The sequence below is a fragment of the Microcebus murinus genome, chromosome 12 (assembly GCF_040939455.1).
Source record: "Microcebus murinus isolate Inina chromosome 12, M.murinus_Inina_mat1.0, whole genome shotgun sequence".
Lineage (NCBI taxonomy): Eukaryota > Metazoa > Chordata > Mammalia > Primates > Cheirogaleidae > Microcebus > Microcebus murinus.
In genome coordinates, this window is record NC_134115.1 from 52,006,723 (window position 1) to 52,031,640 (window position 24,918).

At 35.1% G+C, this 24,918-nt stretch overlaps 1 protein-coding gene across 1 annotated transcript in view; it reads left to right on the forward strand.

The window, feature by feature from the left end:
- The window catches only part of IFT74 (intraflagellar transport 74), a 91,716-nt gene that overhangs the window by 56,765 nt on the left and 10,033 nt on the right, over positions 1-24,918 (forward strand). The window contains exons 14-16 of the mRNA XM_076008788.1: positions 13,467-13,520; positions 16,877-16,974; positions 18,167-18,293. Coding sequence (XP_075864903.1) covers positions 13,467-13,520; positions 16,877-16,974; positions 18,167-18,293 — 279 coding nt within the window. The remainder of the gene's footprint in view (positions 1-13,466; positions 13,521-16,876; positions 16,975-18,166; positions 18,294-24,918) is intronic.

The following is a 24,918-nucleotide window of genomic DNA, read 5'->3' on the forward strand; positions in this document are numbered from 1 at the left end:
AAGAGCATCCTTAGATACTGTGTTAGATACAATTATGTTTTCTGCTAGGTGTTAATAGTGGCCCTGTAATTCAATAAACTTTCTCAAATATATCATAGCTTATTCATTTTGATAGATACTGAAAGTTATAATTTGCCAGACATTACATTGAATAATTATCTCTCAAAGTTAACTAAATGAAATCAGTCAGCATTTATTTGGGTATGTTTGAAAATGTTTATTGTTCCTAGATGCTGAGTTATTAGTCTCTATGGCAATCTGTGATAATGCAGAGAAAATCCCTGTGATACATTTAGACTTTTGACCAATTCTTTGCTGTCAAATATTTAGTCATCATAATTGATTTTTAATTTTTTTTTTTTTTTTTTTTGAGACAGAGTCTCACGCTGTTGCCTGGGCTAGAGTGCCATGGCATCAGCCTAGCTTATAGCAACCTCAAACTCCTGGGCTCAAGCAATCCTTCTGCCTTAGCCTACAGGGCAGGCACCACCATGCCCGGCTAATTTTTTCTATATATTTTTAGTTGGCCAATTAATTTGTTTCTATTTTTAGTAGAGATGGGGGTCTCACTCTTGCTCAGGCTGGTTTTGAACACTTGACCTTGAGTGATCCTCCTGCCTCGGCCTCCCAGAGTGCTAGGATTACAGGCGTGAGCCACTATGCCTGGCCCATAATTGATTTTTAAAAAATAAAATCTCATACAGAAAATTTTCTTTATAAGAATATCATTATCTTTTTTAAACTACTGGGGTATTTGATTCTATCATGTTAAATATTTGCTAGACTTCACCCACATAGTTTTTCTTTGTTAATGGATAGGGTAATTTTGTTATATGGGTTCCAAATTTATTTAGGTATAAATATGTACACTATTCTATATTTTAGTGGGGAAGGAGTTTTTTTTCCTAACTAGGAACAATGGGAATTAGCTCTAGGGAAAGTCACATGCTCACAATTTGGTTATAAACTCTGCATTATTAGTAAAGCAGAACATTATTGTAATATGCCATGCTGCTTTTCATAAAAGCCTGAACCCATCCCAATTTCTCCTTTTTCAGTTGAAATGCCAACAATTGAATATTTGCGTAAATATTGCTTTTTAAAATGCTGTTTCTGTATAAGCAAAAGAGAGTAATAGAAAAAGCGTTGTTGCTCTGAATAAAGTAGAACGTAAAATAGGCAATAGTAGCATATGTATCACTGAACACAGAATATTATTTTCAATAAAGATCCTTTTGTCCTTAAGGCTTATTTCTAACGTATAGCCAAGAAACTTTTTTTTTTTTTTTTTAATAAAGATTGGATCTTGCTGTGTTGCCCATGCTGGAGTACAATGAGTATTCACAGACACAATTATAGTGCACTGTGGCCTTCAACTCCTGGGCTCAAGCGATCTTCCTGCCTCAGCCTCCCAGTATTTGGGACTACAAACACTGCACACTGCCTTGTTTTTGATAAGATATTTTTGTTGACTAAGAAATTTTTCATTGTCACCACAAATTAATAGTACCAAGTTTATATCTCATATTGAAGTTCTATTATACAAAGTAAATAATGTTTCTTGGTCCACTTAGGTCAAATCAGGCTCTTGCTTTTACTCTTTACTATCTTACATTAAATAAATTAAATCTAAAAAGAAACTGTTATTATTATAAGACATGTCAAAACCTTTTATGGAGTAGGAGCACAAAATAAATGATCAGTCTTCTATGCAAAATTACTGAACCTTTGAAATCAGGATGATCCTTAGCTTTGCCCAGTGCTGGCTTAGGTTTCGGTTTTCTCAAGACTGTTGTTAGTTACCACTTTTCTGTCTGCTTTCAGCATTCTGAATCTTACTGCTGTTTTTTTTTTTTTTTTTTTTTTTTTTTTTTTGTTTTTTTTTTTTTGAGACAGAGTCTCACTTTGTTGTCCAGGCTAGAGTGAGTGCCGTGGCGTCAGCCTAGCTCACAGCAACCTCAAACTCCTGGGCTCGAGTGATCCTTCTGCCTCAGCCTCCCGAGTAGCTGGGACTACAGGCATGCGCCACCATGCCCGGCTCATTTTTATATATATATATATATATCAGTTGGCCAATTAATTTCTTTCTGTTTATAGTAGAGACGGGGTCTCGCTCTTGCTCAGGCTGGTTTTGAACTCCTGACCTTGAGCAATCCACCCGCCTCGGCCTCCCAAGAGCTAGGATTACAGGCGTGAGCCACAGCGCCCGGCCTGTTTTTTTTCCTGTTCTATTTTCTCCATTGCTGGGAGTTTATACCTTTAAAATTTTTTAGTGGTGTTTGGAAGAGTATCAAAATTAGATGTGCATCTTCAACTGGCCACTTTTATCAAGAAATTACCAATTATAAATTTTACTGTCCTAGAATTTCTAAGAGTATAATCACCTTGAAGGTACTTTATTTTACTATTTTTTTACACGTGTATGTGTGTGTTTTGCCTCAAATGACCATTATCATGTGCTTTCATTAACTTGAGCAATTAGCCTCAATATACAGATCATCCCTTACTGCTTTTTAAAAAATTTCCTTAAACTAGTGTAAATTGTTTTAAAGACTCAGATTAATTTCTCTTTTAAAATCACGATTTTTTATATATAAATCTGGTGTGTTATTGCAAAAAATTTAACCAGTACAAAGTGTGTAAAGTAAAAAGTCATGTTTCTCCTCACATTCAAGCAAGAGTTCAGAGGTAATCATTGTTTATAGTTTGATGTTTAACCTTTTAGACCTTTTTCTATACATTTACAAACTTTTTAAAAGTGGACTAATACTACATAGTCTGAGCTTGAATCTTTTCATTTAACTATATGTATATATAATGTACATTTTTCCATATGAGGATGTATACTTCATTCCGAGAAGTGGTAGAGCACAGCGGTTAATGTGAGGGCTCTAAAGCCAGACTTGAGAATGGCGACAACCATTTAGCTACCATAATTGTTATATAGTATTTATCATATCTACGATGACATTTAGGTTGTTTCTAATTTTTTATAACCAAGAACAATGATGCAGTAAATATCCTTGTACATTCATGTTTATTAATGTATGTATTTATTTCTACAGAATAAATTTCTAGAAGTGAAATTTTGAATAGAATATTATTTATATTCATAATTTTGATTCATTTTGTAAATTTCTTCCCAGAAAAGCCTGTACATTCTATGCAACCAAAAGCAGTATGTGAAAGTGTTTCCTCACCAGTGCTAGCCATTATGAATTTCTTAGTTTTTCTCAGTCCAAGTATTAATAATATACACATCTCTGACAGTTCCATAGGTTTTTCTGTTCTCAAAGGCCTAGATTTGTAGTACTACCATGATACACAAGATGGGGCTAATTTTCTGAGCATCTGTATATATAAATGGCCTGACAAAGTTAACAAAGTACGATCACAGTCACATATCTCCCCAAGAGAGATTATTGTGTGTTTTATTCACTAAAAATTATTTCTTCTTTTGTAAAGGAATTGTTCCAAATATGAATTATATTGTAAAACCAAATATTGTGTGATTATTATTAATATTATTATTGTTTTAGGGATAAGGTCTCACTGTGTTGCTGAGGCTGGAGACAGTAGCACAATCATGGCTCACTGTAGCTTCAAACTTGTGGGCTCAAGTGATCCTCCTGACTTAGCCTGCCAAGTAGCTGGGGCTACAGGTGCACATAGCCAAGCCCCCATGTGATTATTACTATAACATATCATAGACATATGAATATCTAACTGCTACAGTGTGATAAATGTGTTATAATAGAAACACTGGATTACTATCCTAAATTCTAAATAAATTTATTGCAACTTCATAATTTCTATCCATCTTTCAAGAGTAGGGCAAATATAAAATATAATACAATACTTTCTTTGGTTTGTCTGTCAATACTTCTTTATACTCAGAGTTCCAAAGCATAGGTTAGGAGCTTTTATTCTTTGGTTATGTCAAATAAAATAAAAAATGTAAGGGCAAAATAGTTTTGTTTAAGAGCACATATTCTGTGACTAGAATGCCTGGATTCACATCCAGACTGTGCTACTTTACTGGCTGTTTGATCTTGGGCATGCTGTTTAACCTTTCTTTATAAAATGTTTCCTCCTCTTTAAAATGGAAATAACAACAGTATCTATCTCTTAGGGTTATTATGAGAATTAGATGAGAGAGTGTGTATGTGTGTATGACTCAGAATAGCACTCAATTTAAAATGTACTCAGTATTATTGGCTGTCATTAATGCTATTAATTTACAAACTGAAAAATAACTTTTTTGGGGATTTTCCCCAAGCATATATTATAAAGTACTTTTCAATCAATGTTTTCTCCAGGATATACAAAATAATCTATTTAATTTCAAAGTGATTTTTCCTCTGGTACCTGAGATTTCAAATGGCATCTATCCATTGCTATGTGGTTTCTCAGTATAGAGCCAGTGAAAAAGAGTGAATCTTTATTGTTCCTCTAGAAACTGGTTAAACTGTACTTTGTACTTTCATTGGAATGATGGTATTGTCTGTGGACTCGGAGCATCAGCACCATATGAAACTTGTTAGAAATGCAGATTCCTGGGCCCCACCCTAGACCTACTGATTTGGAACCCTGGGGATTGGGCTCAGCAATCTGTGTTTCAGTAAGCCTTCTTGGTAATTCTGATGCATGTTAAAGTTTGATAAACACTACTTTAGAAAATAATTAAGGACCTTATTCTTGGTACATGCCAAGGACTACTAGGTATACAGTGTGATTTTATTGACATTACTCTGGGGAAACAAACTTCTACAGAGTCATTTTGTTTTCTTTAGAAAGGATGAGGATTTTAGTAATAATTTAACTTTTACATATTTAGAAAACTTTTATTATAGTTTTTAAAGTGCCTCACATCTTTAGAAATGGAATTGTCTGACCTTGTTTGCATAGCTGTAAAAACTTTTATGCTAAAATTTAAAACACAGTTGATTCTTGAACAACATGGGGGTTGGGGGCAATGACCCTCCATGCAGTTGAAAATCCAGGTATAACTTTTGATGCTCTAAAAACTTACCTACTAATAGCCTATTGTTGACTGGAGTAGCAGTACCTAGTCTTACTAAGAAAAAAAGAAGACTCAAATAAAATTAGATAGAAAAGGGAGACATTACAATTGATATTACAAAAATTCAGAGGATAATTAGAGACTGCTTCGAGCAACTACATGCCAATAAATTGGAAGACATGGAAGAAATGGGTAATAAATTCCTAGACACATAAAACCTACCAAGATTGAACCAGGAAGAAATCTGAAATCTGAATAGACCTATAACAAGAAATGAGATAGAAGCAGTAATAAAAAGTCTCCTTTCAAAGAAAAGCCCAGACCCAATAGCTTTACTGCTTAATTCTACCAAATATTCAAAGAACTAATACCAGTCCTACTCAAATTTTTCCAACAAATTGAGGAGGAGGGAGTACTCCTAAACTCAATCTATGAGGTTACTATCACACTGATACCAAAACCAGACAAAGATACAGCAAAAAAAACACAAAAAACAGGCCAATATTTTTTATGACCATAGATGCAAAAATCCTCAACAAAATACTAGTAAACTGAATTCAACAATACATTAAAAAGATTATTCATCATGATCAAGTGGGATTTATCCCAGGGATGCAGGAATGATTTAACATATGCAAGTCAATCAGTGTGATACATTGTATCAACAAAGTGAAAGACAAAAACCATATGATCATTTTATTGATGCTGAAAAACATTTTTTGATAAAATTCAACACCCCTTTATGATAAAAACTCTCAAAAAACTGGGTATAAAAGGAATACCTCAACATGACAAAAGCCATATATGACAGACCTCCAACTAGTATCATACTGAACAGGGGAAAAACTGAAAGCTTTTCCTGTAAGATCTGGAAGAAGACAAATGTCCTCTTGCATCACTGTTATTCAGCGCAGTACTGGAAGTTCTAGCTAGAGCTGTTATACAAGGGAAAGAATTAAAGGGCATCCAAATTGGAAAGGAAGAAGTCACATTATCCTTGTTTGTCAATGATATGATCTTATATCTAGAGAAACCTAAAGACTTCACAAAAAAACCTAATAGAACTGATAAACAAATTCAGTATAGTTGCAAGATAGAAAATCAACATACACTTTGGCTTCTTGACTGAGAGGTATGATTCTCGCTTTGAGTGGCGTAATCAACATACAAAAATCAGTAACATTTCTATATATCAACAATGAATAATCTGAAAAAGAAACCAAGAAAGTAATTCCATTTACAATAGCTACAAATAAAATAAACTACCTAGGTATTCCTTAACTAAAGCAGATAGGTCTCTACAATGAAAATACAGAACATTCATGAAGGAAATTGAAGAGAACACAGAAAAATGAAAGGATATTCCATGCTCATAGATTAGAAGAATCAATATTGTTAAAATGTCCTTACCACCCAAAGCAATCTACAGATTCAATGCAATCTCCATCAAAATACCAATGAAATTCTTCACAGAAATAGAAAAAATAATCCTAAAGTTTATATGGAACCACAAAAAAACCAGAATGGCCAAGGTCATCCTGAACAAAAAGAACAAAACTGGAGGAATCACAGTACCTAATTTGAAATTATACCATAGAGCCGTAGTAACTAGAGCAATATGGTTCTGGCATAAAAGCAGATACATAGAGCAGTGGAACAGAATAGAGAACCCAGAAATAAATCCACACATCTATAGTGAACTTATCTTTAACAAAGTTGCCAAGAACATACAGTGGAGAAAAGACAGTCTCTTCAATAAAGGTGCATATCCATATGCAGAAGGATGAAACTAGACTTCTATCTCTTGCCATATATAAAAATCAAATCAAAGATTTACATCTAAGACCCAAAATTATGAAACTCCTAAAAGAAAACTCTGGGGAAACACTCTAGGATATTGGCCTAGGGCAATGATTTCTTAAGTAATACATCAAAAGCACAGGCAACCAAAGCAAAATTGGACAATGGGATCACATTAAGCTAAAAAGCTCTGTATAACAGGCCAGGCGCAGTGGCTCACGGCTGTAATCCTAACACTCTGAGAGGGCGGAGTGGAAGGATCATTTGAGCTTAGGAGTTCGAGACCAGCCTGAGCAAAAGCGAGACCCCTTCTCTACTAAAAATAGAAGGAAATTAGCTGGACAACTAAAAGTATATATAGAAAAATTAGCCAGGCATGATGGCGCATGCCTGTAGTCTCAGCTACTTGGGAGGCTGAGGCAGAAGGATTGCTTGAGTCCAGGAGTTTGAGGTTGCTGTGAGCTAGGCTGATGCTATGGCACTCTAGCCCAGCCAACAGAGTGAGACTCTTTCCTAAAAAAAAAAAAAAAAAAAAAAAGCTGCATAACAAAGGAAATAATCAACAAAATGAAGTGATAACCCAAAGAATGAGAGAATACATTTGCAAACTACTCATCTGACAAGGGATTAATAACAAGAATAAATAAGGAGCTCAAACAGCTCACTAGGAAAAAAGTAAAATAATCTGATTTAAAAATGGGCAAAAGATCTGAATGACATTTCTCAAAAGAAGACATGCAAATGGCCAACAGGCATTTGAAAAAATACTTAACATCATTAGTCATCAGAGAAATGCAAATCAAAACTACAATGAGATATCATCTCAACCCAGTTAAAATGGCTTTTATCAAAAAGGCAATAATGAATGCTGATGAACAGGTGGGGAAAGGGAAACCCTTGTAGACTGTTGACGGGAATAGAAATTAATGCATCCACTCGAGAACAGTATGGAGGGTCCTCAAAAAATGAAAACTAGAACTACTGTGTGACTCAGCAATTCCACTGCTAGATATATATCCAAAAGAAAGGAAATCAGTGTATTGAAAAGATATCAGCACTCTCATGTTTATTGCAGCACTATTTACAATAGCCAAGATGTGGAATCAACCTAAGTGCCCATCAGTGGATGAACAGATTAAGAAATTGTGGTACATATACACATGGAATGTTATTCAGCCATAAAAAAAAGAATGAAATCCTGTCATTTGCAACAATATGTATGGAACTAGAGAACATTATTTTAAGTAAAATAAGCCAAGCACTGGAAAACAAATCTCTCATGTTCTCATATGTGGTAGCTAAATATTAAAACAATTGATCTCATGAGACAGAGAATAGAATGATTGTTATCAGAGGCTGGAAAGAGTAGCAGGGTACAAAAATATAGTTAGATAGAATGAACAATATTTATTAGCACAGCAGGGTGAGTGTAGTCAGTTATGGTATATTTTAAAATAACTAAAAATGTGATTGGAATGTTGCTAACACAAAGAAATGATAAATGCTTGAGGTGATAGATACTCCAATTACCCTGATTTGATTATTTATTACCCATTATATGCCTGTATCAAAACATTGCATGTGCCCTATAAATATATATAACTATTATGTACCCACGATAATTAAAAATTCAAGATTAAAAAAAATATCTCTAGCTTATAAGCCCTGAGTCAAGAGAACATCATTTGATGCCAGAGAATAAAAGTGTCAGATGAACTTTCTTTTTTTTTTTTTTTTTTTTGAGACAGAGTCTCACTTTGTTGCCCAGGCTAGAGTGAGTGCCCTGGCGTCAGCCTAGCTCACAGCAACCTCAAACTCCTGGGCTCAAGCGATTCTCCTGCCTCAGCCTCCCGAGTAGCTGGGACTACAGGCATGTGCCACCATGCCCGGCTAATTTTTTTTTTCTATATTAGTTGGCCAATTAATTTCTTTCTATTTATAGTAGAGACGGGGTCTCGCTCTTGCTCAGGCTGGTCTCGAACTCCTGACCTCGAGCAATCCGCCCGCCTCGGCCTCCCAGAGAGCTAGGATTACAGGCTTGAGCCACCGCGCCCGGCTCAGATGAACTTTCTTACAGTGAGAACAGAGATGGTTGTGGTGGTTCTCAGTCCCTTGGTCATCCCTGTTACTCCACTGGCTGGCAACAGCCAAGAGTATCATAAAGCAATGATGTCCTTTCTGCAGGTGCCCCAGTCTTTTGTGATAGTCCATACCCATTTCTTCTTTCCTACCTGAGAGGGGAGAAAAGAATTTATAGTGTACATTTTTGTGTACTTGTCTTATTGGAATATCAATTGTTTAAAGGAAAATACTTTTTCTGTAATTCCCACATTGCCTGATAAAGTGCTTTGCTGATATGATATTTCCTTTGTAAAATCCTCCTGAACACTTTTTACACATCTGGTTACCATGGTATTTCATATATATTAATACTGCATTTAATGGATACACCAATAGTGTCAAATATTGCACAGTTACAGCACTTATGTTGCATTGTAACTTTTTGGTTTTGCACACCTAATAGATTATAATGTTAAGCCCTTGGAGCATAGGGTAGGAGCTATCTTGTTCATTTTGATATCCCCAGCACCTATTACAGTATCTGGCACATAGTAGATACTCAGTACATTTGTATGGAATAAATAAATGAATGTAGAACTGTGATCACATCAAATGCTCAGAATTTGAGGTTCTCTCCAAAATTACTCTCATTTTATTATTGTGTCCCTTTCCTTCTTCCTCAGTCTCCTTATTGTTGATCCTACATTAGACCCTTCTGCTTGTACTTCCAGTTTGATACAGTGATTCGTTTCTTTCTATGATTTTATCCTCTACTGTGGTATTGAATCTAAGGATAGATTTGGTAACAAACGTTATGGCTTACCCTTCCTTAGGACTGCCCACATCTGTACATTGCCTTTTATGGGAAGCTCAGATATTAATACTCCACAGAGAAATCACAAAATGGAGCAGACAATTCACTACTGTCTTGACCACTCTTCTTCCCATCAGTGATACTGGAGGAAGGTTTATGAAGCTTGGGAATCTAGTGAGAGATGTGGGAGCTCTGTCCCATCTAATACAGCTGGCCAGTTATGCAGCTGCAGACATTGACCAGATGTGTCTTCTAGCTCAATCTGTTGGCAACTAGGAGGATGGATTTGAGGGGAGCAGGAGGAAGGAGTCTCAGGTGACTGACTTGAGTGATAAGTGGGTGGTGAGGGCATCTAAATGTAATAGAGAATAAAGAGTGGTACAAATTTTGAAGGGGAAAACTAATGATATACTGAATTTTAGGATGTCCTAAAGAACTTCTAAATGAATATAGTAGTAAGCATTTGGAGGAAAGAATCTGAAAATCAGGGATAGGTTAAATTTAAAGCACAAGAATCAGTAAAATTGCCGTGGATATAGTATAGCATTAGAAGTCCATTAAGAGCAAAACTCAGTATTTAAATGAAGAAGGGAGTGGACCTATGAAGAGAAGACAGAGAAAGAATGATCTGAGAGTAAGAAAATCCAGAGAAACCTCCTCTCTATTCCCAAATAAAGCAAAAACAAAACATAAAGGAAAACAAAGAAAATTGGAAGGATGTATCAATAGTGTCAAATATTACAGAGTAAGGTAACTACAAACTACCCTTTGGATTTGATAATTAAGGAGCCATATAATCTTACTAAGAACAATTTCATTGGAATAGGAGGAGAAAAACCCTCATTGCAGTGTCTTGAGGCCTAAAAGCAAGATGAGAAACTTGAAACAGCATGTATAGGGGATTCTCTTAAGTTTCTAAGAAGAAAGATAAGGTGGTAGCTACATCTTTGTAAAGCCTAGGAGCCAGACCTTCCTCCTAATCCCTTAATACCTGACCAGTCTCATAAGAGTGGAATTTCTCAGGCAGCCAATACAAGAAACTAAGACTTTCTTAGAAACCTAGGTCATGGAAGATTCAGGAGAACCTAGATTTTCTGCTACTTCATGTGTATTATATAATATTTAAATGCACATCTCCCTCCTATCAGGGTATCCCAGATCATGTGTGCTACAAGCTCTAACTCTTTCTCTTTGTTTCCCACCGAAAGAACATTGCGGTAAGGTAAGTGAATGGTGACATTGTTTTGGGACTAATCTTAATCCTATATATAGTGTGTTTTTTAAAAAATCATATTCAAAGTTTGTTATTAATAACAAATTACCTCATACTTCTTCTTCACAACTAATTTTGTTGCATATGCTCCGAGACCATTTTTGATAATTTGAACTAAGTAGTAGCTCAGTAAAGTTGTTAAGGCATCCAGAGCTTTATCTGGGTGGACCCAATGTTTCTCATTGGTGCTTGCTCTTCCCTTGCTAGCAACTCATGACCACTAGGTACTTACTGTCCTTAGACAGTAGCTTTCACTTTCAGCTTTTTACTACCGGTAATATTTGGAGGGCCTTGACATAAGGTTTTCTCAGTATCAGGGCAGTCAGTGAATTTGAGAAAACTATTTTCAGACTAGAAGTCAGAAAAACTCTCTGCAGAAAAACAGGTCTCTGACTTTGCCATCAACTTTGTGTATTCATAACTCACCATCCAGTCAAGTATATGTACAGATGAAGGTCCATGCCTTCTTGCCTCCTGCAGTAATTAGGGACTCTATCCTCACTATCTTCATCCATTTCCTAACTTTACTGATGCTCTGTCCAGAACGTCTAAAAACTCTATATCTTGTAAGAGGATACATAGAACACAGACTGATCTTTGGAGTTTTAGCCTCTGGGCTCCATCTGTTGGCTCTTGCATTTTCCTGGAACTCTTACTCCTAAAGTCTTTTTAGATACCAGCTTCTAATCTGGAACTACGCTCTTAGGAATCTCCAGTCTGTTATTCTCTCCATCCTTGCTCAGTATCATCTTAATAAGCTTCTTTAATTTCTCTAGAAGCTAAGAACTGACTGACGAAGGTGAAGAAATCAAAGAATGGAGCAAGTACAAATTTTTCTTCTTTCTCTGCCTGGGATCCTGGGTACACAGGGCTGCAGCCATCTTGCTATCCAGGAGAATAGCCATGTGCTTTCAAAACTGTTTTTGTTACAGTGAAATCCTGTTGTCATAAAATAATCATGATCCACCCCTACTAATGTTTTGTTTTGTTTTGTTTTTGTTTTTTGCTTTTGCTTTTTTGAGGCTAAGATGTCAAGATTTCATCCATCTTTCTGGGCCTTGGATTTTTGTCCCTTTAGACATGTTGTCCATATTTATTAGACTCAACATGTGTAAAACTGTTATAAGTAGCTGCTTTTTCAACCTGCTCCCCCTTTCAGTTAATACCACTATCTTCTTTGATGTCCAAGCCAGAAACCTGGGAATCATACTTTACTCCTCTCTCTTTATCCCTCACCAAAATCCATTCACTTTGGTTCTTGAATATCAGCAACAAAAGTCCACTACCTTCTAATTAGCACCACTCTACTCCAGGCAAGTTTCATCTTTCACCCAGATTACTGTGTCAACTTTCTAACTGGTTTTATAGCCTCCAATCTTACTTCTCTTTTATTGTCCATACCTGAAATATTTTTCAAAAATGCAAATTGATCATTTCGTTCTCCTGCTTAAAATTCTTTACTAATTGTCCTTAGGAGAAAGCCCAAACTCTTTAACATGGGTTTTATAAGACTTTTCATAATCTGCCTCATCTTTGTGCCACTTTTTCAATTCATATTCTCTGTCTTAGCCCTATCACTCTTTCGGTTTCTTGTGCTACCATATTCATCTTCACGTCTAAACTTTTTCCTGGTAATACTTTGACATTGGCAGTTTCTGTATTTTGACCAAGTCACCCTTATTCATTCTTTATGGTGCATCTTAAACATTACTTGTTTAGCGAAATTTTCTCTGCAGCACTGAACTACATTAGTTACTTTTGTTGTGTGCTCCTCTAGCATCCTTTATTTTTCATATGATAGCACTTAGTACATTTTAATTATATTTACTTGGCTTGCGGTGTTTATTGTTGGTTTTTTTTTTTTTTTGACATAAAGTCTCAATCTTTTGTCCGGGCTAGAGTGCAGGGGCGTCATTATAGCTCACTATAGTCTCAAATTCCTGGGCCCAAGTGATTCTCCTGCCTCAGCCTCCCGAATACCTGGGACTATAGGCATGTGCCACCAGGCCTAGCTAATTTTTGTACTTTTTGTAGAGATGGGGTCTCACTCTTGCTTAGGCTGGTCTGGAACTCCTGGCCTCAAGTGATTCTCCTGCTTTGGTGTAATTACTTGTTAAGTCCCTAGACCATAAACTCTGTGAGAGAAGTTACTCTGCTATCTTGCTTATCATTATGAGCTATTCAAAGATGGAGTGGATTTTCTTGGAAACTTATGTTTCTTGTCACCAGTAGTATTCGTGTGTAGGTTGAATAGCCCGAAGTTGAGAATGGAAAGCCTTTAAGTCCTTTCCAAACAGGAGATTTTTTTTTAATATTCAAGGCACATGTATATATCTGCTTTAGAATGCTCTATAAGTCAATGTAAAATCATTTTACCTAATTGAAAATGAATATTTAATGACTAATGGCATATAGAGGACCTAGGAGATATTTCTAATTTAGAGCACTATATCTGGAATTGTTGAAATTAATGGTATATTTTGTATATCTTACAGGTGAAATGAATCAGAAATACAAGGAGCTAAAAAAAAGGGAAGAAAATATGGACAGTAAGTGATATTCTTATAGATAAAAGCATTATATTCTCAGATTACTTTCATTTATATTAAATCAGAGATCTCATTTTGGGGAAATATAATGGCTAGTAAGTGCAGAAGTGTGGACATTCAAAGCATTTTGCCTTGAAGAATAACTAAATTTCTACCATAACTTCAGGATGAATAGAGAATTCTAAAAAGGTATATGTATGTGTATGTCTGAGTATTTGCATGTTGGAGATAGATTCTAAAGCTAGTACTTATATTCATAGTCTGTATAGAGAGAACCTATGTACCACTTATTGATTGAATGTTCTCTTTTACATACTTCATTTTGTTCACCTTTAATATCTTTCACTTTTATTTTAATTTTTCATAATACTTATTATTTATTAGCCCTCACCTCAGATTTTGTTACTACCACCAACTGTAATGTTAGTAACCTTCTGTTACAGTTTTTATTCACTTAAAAAAAATAATCTTAGGCTGGGCGCGGTGGCTCACTCCTGTAATCCTAGCACTCTGGGAGGCTGAGGCGGGCAGATTGCTCAAGGTCAGGAGTTTGAAACTAGCCTGAGCAAGAGTGAGACCCCATCTCTACTATAAATAGAAAGAAATTAATTGGCCAACTAATATATATAGAAAAAATTAGCCGGGCATGTTGGCACATGCCTGTAGTCCCAGCTACTCGGGAGGCTGAGGCAGCAGGATTGCTTGATGCCAGCAGTTTGAGGTTGCTGTGAGCTAGGGTGACACCACGGCACTCACTCTAGCCTGGGGCAACAAAGCGAGACTCTGTCTCAAAAAAATAATAATAATAATAATCTCAGCTTTACTTTATAAATGGATCATCATTTAAACTTGTACATTTATAAATTTTTAGAAATTGACACATACGATCTATTACTGGTTTCCTTTTAAGTTATCATTTTGCTAAAATCTGAAGTTTTATAGATCTGAAGTTAATTGTTACCTTCATAGAGACATGCTATAAAACAGTAATTGTCAACTCTGATTTCACAATATAACAAGATTTCTTTAAAATCTTAGCAAATATCAGAAATTATATCAAAATTAACTCTTTGTTTTGTTTTGTTTTGTTTTTTGAGACAGTATCACTCTGTCACCTGGACTAGAGTGCAGTGACATCATGATAGTGTCAGGTCCGGCCTGTTGGTGGACTGTTGTCCTGGTTCTATGACTCTTTGCTTGGAAAATTAACAAGCAGGGTCAGTATGACAGAGTAACCACAGACAGAAAGCAATTCCACACAAACAGTTTTTATTGCAGAAAAGAAGGGAGCTATACAAAGTGATAATACATTCCAGAGAGGAACGGGTCAGTCTCCACGAGTGGAGAAAGACATTGAGGACTCCCAGGTGGTTTTCTTTTATTGGCCTAGTCTGAGGAAGGGCCTATGGGAAGTGTGGGATGTTACCAGATGATTGATATACATGATTGGCAGGTGTTCTTATAACAAAGTTGCAGCTCCACAGGTGTGTATGCCTCAAAACCTCAAGTTCCTACTCTTTGCGGTTAGTTACTGCATTTTCCTGCAATCTTTCCCTGCCCCCTCCTTCGCCACCCCACAGGAACCACCTTCCTATTCTGTATCTGCCACCAGGCCTAGCTACTTTTGTATTTTTTGTAGAGATGGGGTCTCACTCTTGCTTAGGCTGGTCTGGAACTCCTGGCCTCAAGTGATTCTCCTGTTTTGGTGTAATTACTTGTTAAGTCCCTAGACCATAAACTCTGTGAAAGAAGATACTCTGCTATCTTGCTTATCATTATGAGCTATTCAAAGATAGAGTGGATTTTCTTGGGAACTTATGTTTCTTATCACCAGTAGTATTCGTGTGTAGGTTGAGTAGCCCCAAGTTGAGAATGGAAAGCCTTTAAGTCCTTTCCAAGGACTTTCCAGGATTTGGTTCCTGCCTAGCAATAGTGCACTGCAACCTCAAACTCCTGGGTTAAAGTGATCCTCCTGCCTCAGCCTCCCAAGTAGCTGGGACTACTGGCACACACACCCACACTCAGCTAACTTTTCTGCTTTTTGTAGAGACGGGGTCTCACTCTTGCTGAGGCTGTCTCAAACTCCTGGCCTCAAGCAATCCTCCCACCTCGGCCTCCCAGAGTGCTAGGATTACAGGTGTAAGCCACTGTGCCTGGCTATTGTTTTCTTTTTTTTAAAAAAAGTGGTTTTGATAAAGGAGAGAGTGTAAAATCAAAGAATGATGTGTTATGACTCCATAATATTGGAAATCATTAGATACTATGTAGTATGGTATCTGGCACTTAGGTGGCCTTTAATAAATGTTCATTTAATGAATGTTTATCAAATGAATTAAAGAAATTCCCATGCTACAGAATCTTAAAATTGGAGGTTACCTATCCCAGATTTCTTCCTGTGTCTTAATTATGGTTTGTTTTCCTAACAAAATACTTCTAAAAGAGAGTATTCATTCATGTATGCCTTTGTATGTGTAAAAATCTCATTTGACTATGTAATATATGATCAATGCATTGTAGAATCAAGGTAATCACACTTGAAACCTAAATTTAAGATGTTTAAGTAGGACATTAAAGGAAATTCAGTTTTTAAAAAAATGTTTATTGTGGTCTTCTCCCATCATATTCAGATTTAAAAAATGTTTTCTTGAAGACGGTTTCAATTAAAAAATATATTTAATGTGTAAGTAGGAAAAAATAAAATGGAAATTCATTATAGAAGGCAAACCATTGATGTTTATTTCATGCTAACAGTGAAATTATTTTTAACTGAAAGGTTTTATTTTTTTTAGAAGTTCCATAGAAATATGTGAAGACTATAAATAGGAGCAATTATGTGCCAGTTCTATATTAGATAGGTAAAAGGATCTCCTAGAATATTTATTTATAATCTGAATATATTTATTTAGTTGAGATTAATCTGGTATTATAAGTAAAATACTGATTTTCAGATAAAATAGGTGTTTCATAATATTAATTTCAGAAATAAAGTTAGTGGCCAATTATAGATGTATCAAGGAGATCCTATGTAAAAACAGATTTTTTTCTCAGCTTCATATTTTCAGCTGTTTCTTTTGAGCCTATATTTATAACTTTCTAATTTATTTATATCAAGGTTATAGCAATTAGGCTTTCAAAATTTGACAGTATGTGGAAATGTTCTTATTGAGTAATTACCCTTGGGTTAATAAAATATTAAACAGTAATATTAAAATATTAAACAATAAAAATGAAACAATTTAATTTATACTTAAATTTATATTTGCTTTGAATTTCTAAAATCAGACCTACAAATCAGAGTTTATATACTGTTGACTATATCTACAGTAGCTTCTCTTGTCATATTTTACAATTGGCAGCTTTTATTGAGACTTTTGAGGAAACTAAGAATCAGGAACTGGAACGGAAGGCACAGATAGAAGCCAGTATTGTGTCACTTTTGGAGCACTGTAGTCGTGTAAGTACCATGTGCCTGTAATGGTGTCATTATTTTTTCTGTGATTAACTTTTCAAATACAACTCAAAAAATATGGCATGGCTCACTACCATGTCTGCTCATTTAACCTGTTTCCTTTAAATTCCCTTTCTTGCTATTTTGTTTCTTTAAGGTATTAATTTTTATCTCCTATTAGAAGGTCAGCTAGAATGTTGATTCTAGTCAAGTGAGACTTCCTCCAACCTCTGACTTCCAGGATTGTAAGATAACAAAATGTCATTGTCTTAAATCATTAAAGTTTGGCATAATTTGTTACAACAGTTATAAAAATTGAACACAGATTTCAAATAGAGATGAAAGGACACTGTGAAAAAAAAAGGTCAGCTAGGTGGGATGACAGAAGAAAGGGATGATATATATATATAATATCTATATTCAGCAATAAAAGAGGCACTAATTCAGAGTCATTTTTAACATATTCTTCCATAGTTAATGTATCTGAACTTATAAAAAGTAACATTTGCTTAGATAATTTCAAAACCTAGACATATTAGAAAATGTTAATGTATTTTATAGTGTAATTTTTATTATAAATGAAGGGATTCTTATAATTGTAATGAGCATCTAATTTTTAATGTAATGAGCATCTTGAATTATCAACAATGTTTATTGAGCATCTACTATGTGTGGCACCACAGGAGGAAAATGCATCATCCCTTTTCAGTATTCTTAGTGTTTTAAGGCTCTAACCCAGGCGTCCTCAAACTATGACCTGCAGGCCACATGTGGATGTTTTTACCTGTTTGTTTTTTTACTTCAAAATAAGATATGTGCAGTGTTCATAGGAATTTGTTCATAGTTTTTTTTAAACTATATAGTTCAGCCCTCCAACAGTGTGAGGGACAGTGAACTGGCTCCCTGTTTAAAAAGTTTGAGGACCCCTGCTCTAACCAGTTCCTAAAATAATAATTGTTGAATTTTTTCTACAGTGAAATAAATCCAATGAAAATCTCTGAATTTATACAATCTTTTTATTGATGAAACTTGACTTTGAATCTCACTGTTTTCCTCTATAAAACAGCTAAATTGGATGATAATATTTCAAAAAAAAATACCTATTCAAACATCTCATCCTTTAACAGTGTTTTCCAACAGTTTTATTGAAGAGTTAAATCAGTGGAATTTTTCTATTTTTATTTCTTTGCAAATACAGGATATAAATCGTATGAAACAGATATCCTCTATCACCAATCAAGAGCTAAAGATGATGCAGGATGACCTCAATTTTAAATCTACTGAAATGCAGAAATCCCAAAGTACTGCTAGAAATTTGACTTCAGGTGAGAAAACAACCTAGATTTTAATATTTTTTTTTATAACAAATTGGAATTTTAAAAAATATACCAATGTTACTCTCTGACTTTTTTTGAAGGCCTCATTGACTGAGGTTGTAATTTATTATTGCCTATTGCCCCAGTGATTTATAATCTCAGAATTTTGTGTGACTTTTCTCATCCACTTAATAGTATTACAGTAATATAAATCTCATTCATTTAACAATATTCATTGAATTTTTTCTCCTTGCCTGTGCTATATCTGGGTGTTGTCAAAGATAAAGCTGGATTTTAGTTAAAGTGGTAAGTATAGATTTCAGTTACTAATACTGCCTTGTAGTAGGGAAGGTGAGTCCAACTGTGAATTGAATTAAACTTTGATTTGTTCAGAGGTGACTGGGTGTTTTAAAGGGAGAGTGAAGGAGTAGTGAGGGTACGGAGAGAGCCAGTAAGGGAAGTGAAAAACTACAAAGGGTTGGTCAGTGTAAATTCTGATTAGGCCAGCTGTCTGTTAGCTAGCAATTATGGAAGTTAGAACTCTATCCCTATAGAGACTGGGAGACTGAGGCCCTAACCTTCCTGATAATTGCATTTTAAAGGAATAACTTTCAGATCCTTGAGAAAGACACACCTGAGTAGTGGGCGATACATATACATTTCAAAGGGACAGAGGAAGGAATCACAGTTGTAAGTCCTTTTGAGTAAATTCTCTATTGTCTGATATTGGCTAGAACAAATAGTAAATTCTTTTGGCAGCCTGGAGCTTTCTTAGGCACTTTAAGAGAGGGGTAGGATCATCCTAGGGATGTGGCCTTAACCACTTTGGTACCAGCATTGACTATAGTCGATAGCCACAGATGAACGTGCACAGCCATGATATGACTTTTCTAATTTTTCATTTATCAAAATAAAATTGTGCACATTTAAAAATAACGTAATGAAAATATATATGTATGTATATGTTACCTATTCTGATTTACATTACAAGTAAAGCTGCCTATAAAGTAAAACAAGGTTTCAGTGCTTTAAAGCTTTCCTCATCACACAAGAGCAAAACAAATTCGTCCTCAATGCACAGCACAAACTATTGTGTGGACTGTGAGTGCCGGCTGTTGGCAAGGTTTCACGGCCGGTGAGCGCTGTACCAAAGTGGTTAAGCTATTAGAAACTATGTTAGTGTTTGTTTAAACCTTTTAATATGGGTGGAAGAGAGTGGATGAGATAATTTGTGTCTGGAGTTTTTATAAGCCAAGGTTAAGGCCTAGTTGAGAAGAGGACCCAAAGGAGTTTGGTCAAGGAGAGAATCTTTGTCATTTTACAGAGGCTAAAAAAAAATCCAATGTTTCCTCAAGTAGCATTCAACCTGGTAGAATGACAAACAGTTATAACACAGTGAAATAATGCTATGATAGAAGTAAGTATAAGGAGCAATGTAAATAAATAGGGTACATATCCAGTTCAGTTTTAGACAATTAAGGGAAGTGTCCTAGAGGAGGTGATCTTTCATTTTAATGATTTTCAGCCATGTCCACTAGCATCCAGCTAGAGCATCATGGTCCAACAGAAATACAAGGCCAACCACATATATAATTAAAACTTTCTGGTAACCATGTAAAAAGTAAAAAGAGACAAGTAAATTTTTTTTTTTTTTAATTTCGTCATATTATGGGGGTACAGATTTTAAGGTTTGAATAAATGCCCATTTCCCCCCTCCCCCCAAAAGTCTGAGTCTCCATCATGACCATCCCCCAGATGGTGCACATCTCACTCATTATGTATGTATATACCCGCCCCCCTCCCCGAGACAAGTAAATTTTAATAATATATTTTATTTAAACCAGTGTATCCAAGATACTATTATTTTAACATGTAACCTATATAAAAGCAAATAAAGAAATAGTTCATACTTATGGCATTTCAATTTGAACTAGATAGATTTCAAGTGCTTGAAAGCCATATGTGGCTAGTGGCTGCCATTGGGATGTTACAGGTAGAGTTTAGAAACAGATGTACAAAGTTGCACTTAAAGAGTCTAGGATTAAGTTATGTGAAAATTTGGATTCTTGGTTTATAAACTGATAAAAGTTTCGTAAAAATGTGGATTCTTGGTGTATAAACTTATGGCTTCTAACTATGGGTGTTCTTTTTGCTATTGTGTGGTGACTTTGAATTAACTATGCTTTTGTCTACTTGGATATATCTGGCTGCTAGTGAGATGATAAGCAATGAAGACTTAATTAATATTTGCTAAGTTAAAATATTGAAAGATCCTTGAAATGGAATAAAAGATCTATAATACTTTATCTGGATTCCCAAAATCAAAAAAGATCTTGGCAGCAAAACATAACCAGACCTGAACTGACATGAGGATAATTATCCTACCTAGTGTGACTATTTATACTTTTTGCTGCAGAAATATTCATGTACTTGATTACAGGGTACTTCCTCAGACCCTGCCACGGGAGTTATGTAATAATTAATATGTGCATTTTGTTACTTTTCTAAAATCCAAAGAATTCTGCATTCTGCCCAGGAGTTTTAGATAAGGGATTATGGACCTCTAAATGCATACTGAATGCTTTTAATATATCATTGAATTAAGAGTGATGATATAGTTGTTCAATTGTTGTTACTCTATACATTCAAGCATATTTTATGCCCAGATTTGTTTAGATTTTGTTTGCCATAGTTTTATTTGTATGTCTGAATTATATGCCAAGAAACTGGAAGGAGGTACATTCTAACCTTAATTTTTGTGCCTACTATTGGTTTCACTATATCCTTTATTGTGGTAAAAACCAAAATTTACCATTTTAACTATTTTTAAGTGTACAGTATTGTTAACTACATGCACCTTATTGTAGAATAGATCTCTAGAACTTCTTCATCTTGCAAAACTGAAACACTATACCCATTGAACAACTCTCCACATTCATTTCCCCTGCCCTCTGGCAGCCATAGTTCTACTTCTGTTTCTGTGGATTTGACTACTTTAGATAACCTCATATAAGTGTAGGTACACAGTATCTGTCTTTTGTGTGACTGGCTTACTACATTTAAAATAATGTCATCAAGTTTCATCCATGTTGTAGCAAAGAAGGATTTCCTTCATTTTTAAGGCCGAATAACATGCCATTGCATGCATATACCATATTTCTTTAACCATTCACAGACAGACATTTAGGTTGCTTCTACCTCTGAGCTATTGTGAATAATGCTGCAGTGAGCATGGGTGTGCAAATATTTCTTCAAGATCCTGTTTTCAATTCTTTTGGATATGTATAACTTGTAGTATTTTAAAATATTTATTTTCTTTTTTCTATAAAGACTGTTATGTTCTGTTATTCTACCTAGAAAACCTCTGTTTTGTATTTTAAACCATAGTGCTTAAGTTTTTCATTTATCTAAGGAAAATATTAATTCAACAAGTTTTTTCCTCCTTTAAGCTATCTTTATATAACAGCCATCAAGAAATATATTTTTTGAAAGGCAAATACCAATACCAGGAAAGAAATTCAATAATCAGGACTCCGTATTCCTTCTATACTTTTATACTTTTGTGTTTATATATCTTTTAAAAACTAGTCGTATTTTTTCTCCAGAGATGTACAGTTTGAAAAAATAAGAACTGGCTTCAATGCAGGTAAAAATCTAGTTTATTATTATGATGAGGATTTTGTTGGAAAATTTTTTTATTAAAGGTTGAATTGTCTGACCCCTACAATAAATTTAATTTACTGAGTTATTTTTGTGTTAATTTAAACCAAGCATATATAACAACTGATTCGTTCTTTTTCTAACACCATCCCCCATCTCAGGCAACTTTTTGTATATGGAAATCACCATAAGAGGTTTATAATATTCTTGTTCATCTTTCAGAGATAATGGATTTTGTATTCCCCTTTGTGAATTGCCTTCCTTTCTACCCTTGAGGTTATAATTGGGGCTCATCTGTTTTTCTTAGTGTTCTCCATGTTTTTTAATGGAGCAGTATTGCCCTCAAAGGGCACCAAAATTGCTTCTTGGGAGGAGGGTGAAAAAAATCTTAGATATTATAATGATTTGCCATCCTCCAAAGGGTCACTGTATATAAACAGATAGACACTACATCAGAGGAGGGAGGCGATTGAAGGGAAAAGTTTACAAAAGGCTTCTTAGGGCATTGATAATGGAAAAAAAAAGTTGAGAAACACTGTTGTGCTGCATGGGTAAAGAGGCAAGGAATTTGTCAGCAATAGTTTTTATTTATATTTTTGGAAAGGAAACTCCAGGGAGTAAACAAATGTGCTGATGACAGTATATTTCAGAAACATTTCCCCAGGTCAAAGTGGTTCCTTCTGAGATTTTGCTACTATGTACACACTGCTTGGTAAACTTTGCAGCTTCATAGCATATCAGAAGGAACTAGACTGCATCCTCTTCCTGTCTCTTCTCTTGGAGTAGCTTTTAGCTTTTCATTGGGGACCTGTTGTTAAAGGAAGATAAACTTTACCCTATACCAACCAACCATTTTCTTTTTTTCTGTAGAAAAATCAATTTGTGTATTTCTTGAATGTATTTCCCCAGTATATATTCAAAGTAACCTTGAAGTTAGATTTATATAATTGATTACTCCAAGTAGTTAAAATATCTACAAGCTAAGAACATTTCCTATATAGAGCATTAAAACACTATAAGCCTTAGTGACTTGTTCAGCACTTTGATTCTCGTAACTGTTAATATTTCTAAACCTAGTAGAGATAAGAATCCAACAGAACAAAACCCTTTGTAACAATATTTAAGACTTGTGTTACAGATATATATTTATATGTTTATATTTATGTGTACATATATATTTTTTCTAATAATGTATGTCAATATAGTTGAGTTTTAAAACTCTTAAAGGGATAAAAGGAAGTATTCAAGGAATACTGGTTTAATTATACCAATTTATATTTTGGTTGAATAACAAACCTCTTTTCTTAATGACTTTTAAAGCATTGTTCAATTGCCTGGTTCTACCTCTAAAATATAGCTCCTTGAATGAAAACAATGTCTCTGTTATATCCTCAGCACCTGCTACATAGTAGATTTCTGTTATATCCTCAGCACCTGCTACATAGTAGATAGATGCAGGTTACTCTTTAATGAAAAAAATGAGACACATACATATAGTCAATACCCATTATTCACAGATTCCGTATTTTGAATTTGCCTTCTCACTAAAATTATTTTGTAGCCCCCAAGTCAGTGGTTGCAGCACTTTCATGTTCATTCGTGGACATATGCAGAGTGGTGAAAAATCTGAACAGCCTGACGTGCATGTTCCTGACAAGTTGAAAATGACAGCACTCTGCTTTCTTATTTCAGTTCTCATACTACAGATGGGTTTCCTTTTTGTGGTATATTTAGTGCCACATTTTTAGGATTTTTGTATTTTTTATTAGTGACCATGCTATTTTAAAATGGCCCTAAGCAAAGTGGTAATGTGCTATCTAGTGTTCCTAAGAGCAAGAAGGCTGCTATGTGCCCTGTGGAGAAAACGTGTGTGAGATAAGCTTCATTTTGGCATGAGTTACAGTGCTGTTCAATGTGAATTCAATGTTAATGAATCCACAACCTACATTAAATAAAAAGTCTTTAACAGAAGCACACATAAAACAAGGTTATATATTGATCAACTGACAAAAATGTTACCAGAGATTCACAGGAACCAGACCCAGTAATTCAATATTTGGTTAAACAAAAATCATTGTTTACAGTGACTTTATAGAACATAGCTACCATAAATAGTGAGAATTGATTATATATGCAATTATGAAATTATGTTCAAATATGTAATGTTTTGTAGCTTGCTTATTTTTTCCCACATAACTGTGTGTCATGTCCCTATTAAATATGAGTATCGGCCAGGCGCGGTGGCTCACGCCTGTAATCCTAGCACTCTGGGAGGCTGAGGCGGGCGGATTGCTCAAGATCAGGAGTTCAAAACCAGCCTGAGCGAGACCCCGTCTCTACCATAAAAATAGAAAGAAATTAATTGGCCAACTAATATATATAATATAAAAATCAGCCGGGCATGGTGGCTCGTGCCTGTAGTCCCAGCTACTCGGGAAGCTGAGGCAGGAGGATTGCTTGAGCCCAGGAGTTTGAGGTTGCTGTGAGCTAGGCTGACACCATGGCACTCATTCTAGCCTAGGCAAGAAAGCGAGACTCTGTCTCAAAAAAAAAAAAATGAGTATCATAAGTTATATGATTTTTTAAAACCTATGTATATTCTTATATGCTTATATTAGCATAGAGACAGCTGTGTCTAATATACATCAGGTTAAATTGGTTACCTGATATATTGATTGCCTGAAATTGGTTACTGAGGGGATGAGTATTTTTTTTCTTAATTTTTCTTTATGTTATCTCACTGGTCATGGTGAACATATATTTCTTTTACAGATACTCTTATAAAATATGATTTTTAATTGTTACATTGCATGTCCTTGTGTGAAAGGAATAACATTTTGATTAATTATGACTTTACTGCCTTCCTAGTGCTTTGGGAGCTGAGGTGGAAAATCACTTGAGGTCAAGAGTTTAAGACCAGGCTGAGCGTGGTGGCTCATGTCTGTAATCCTAGCACTCTGGGAGGCTGAGGTGG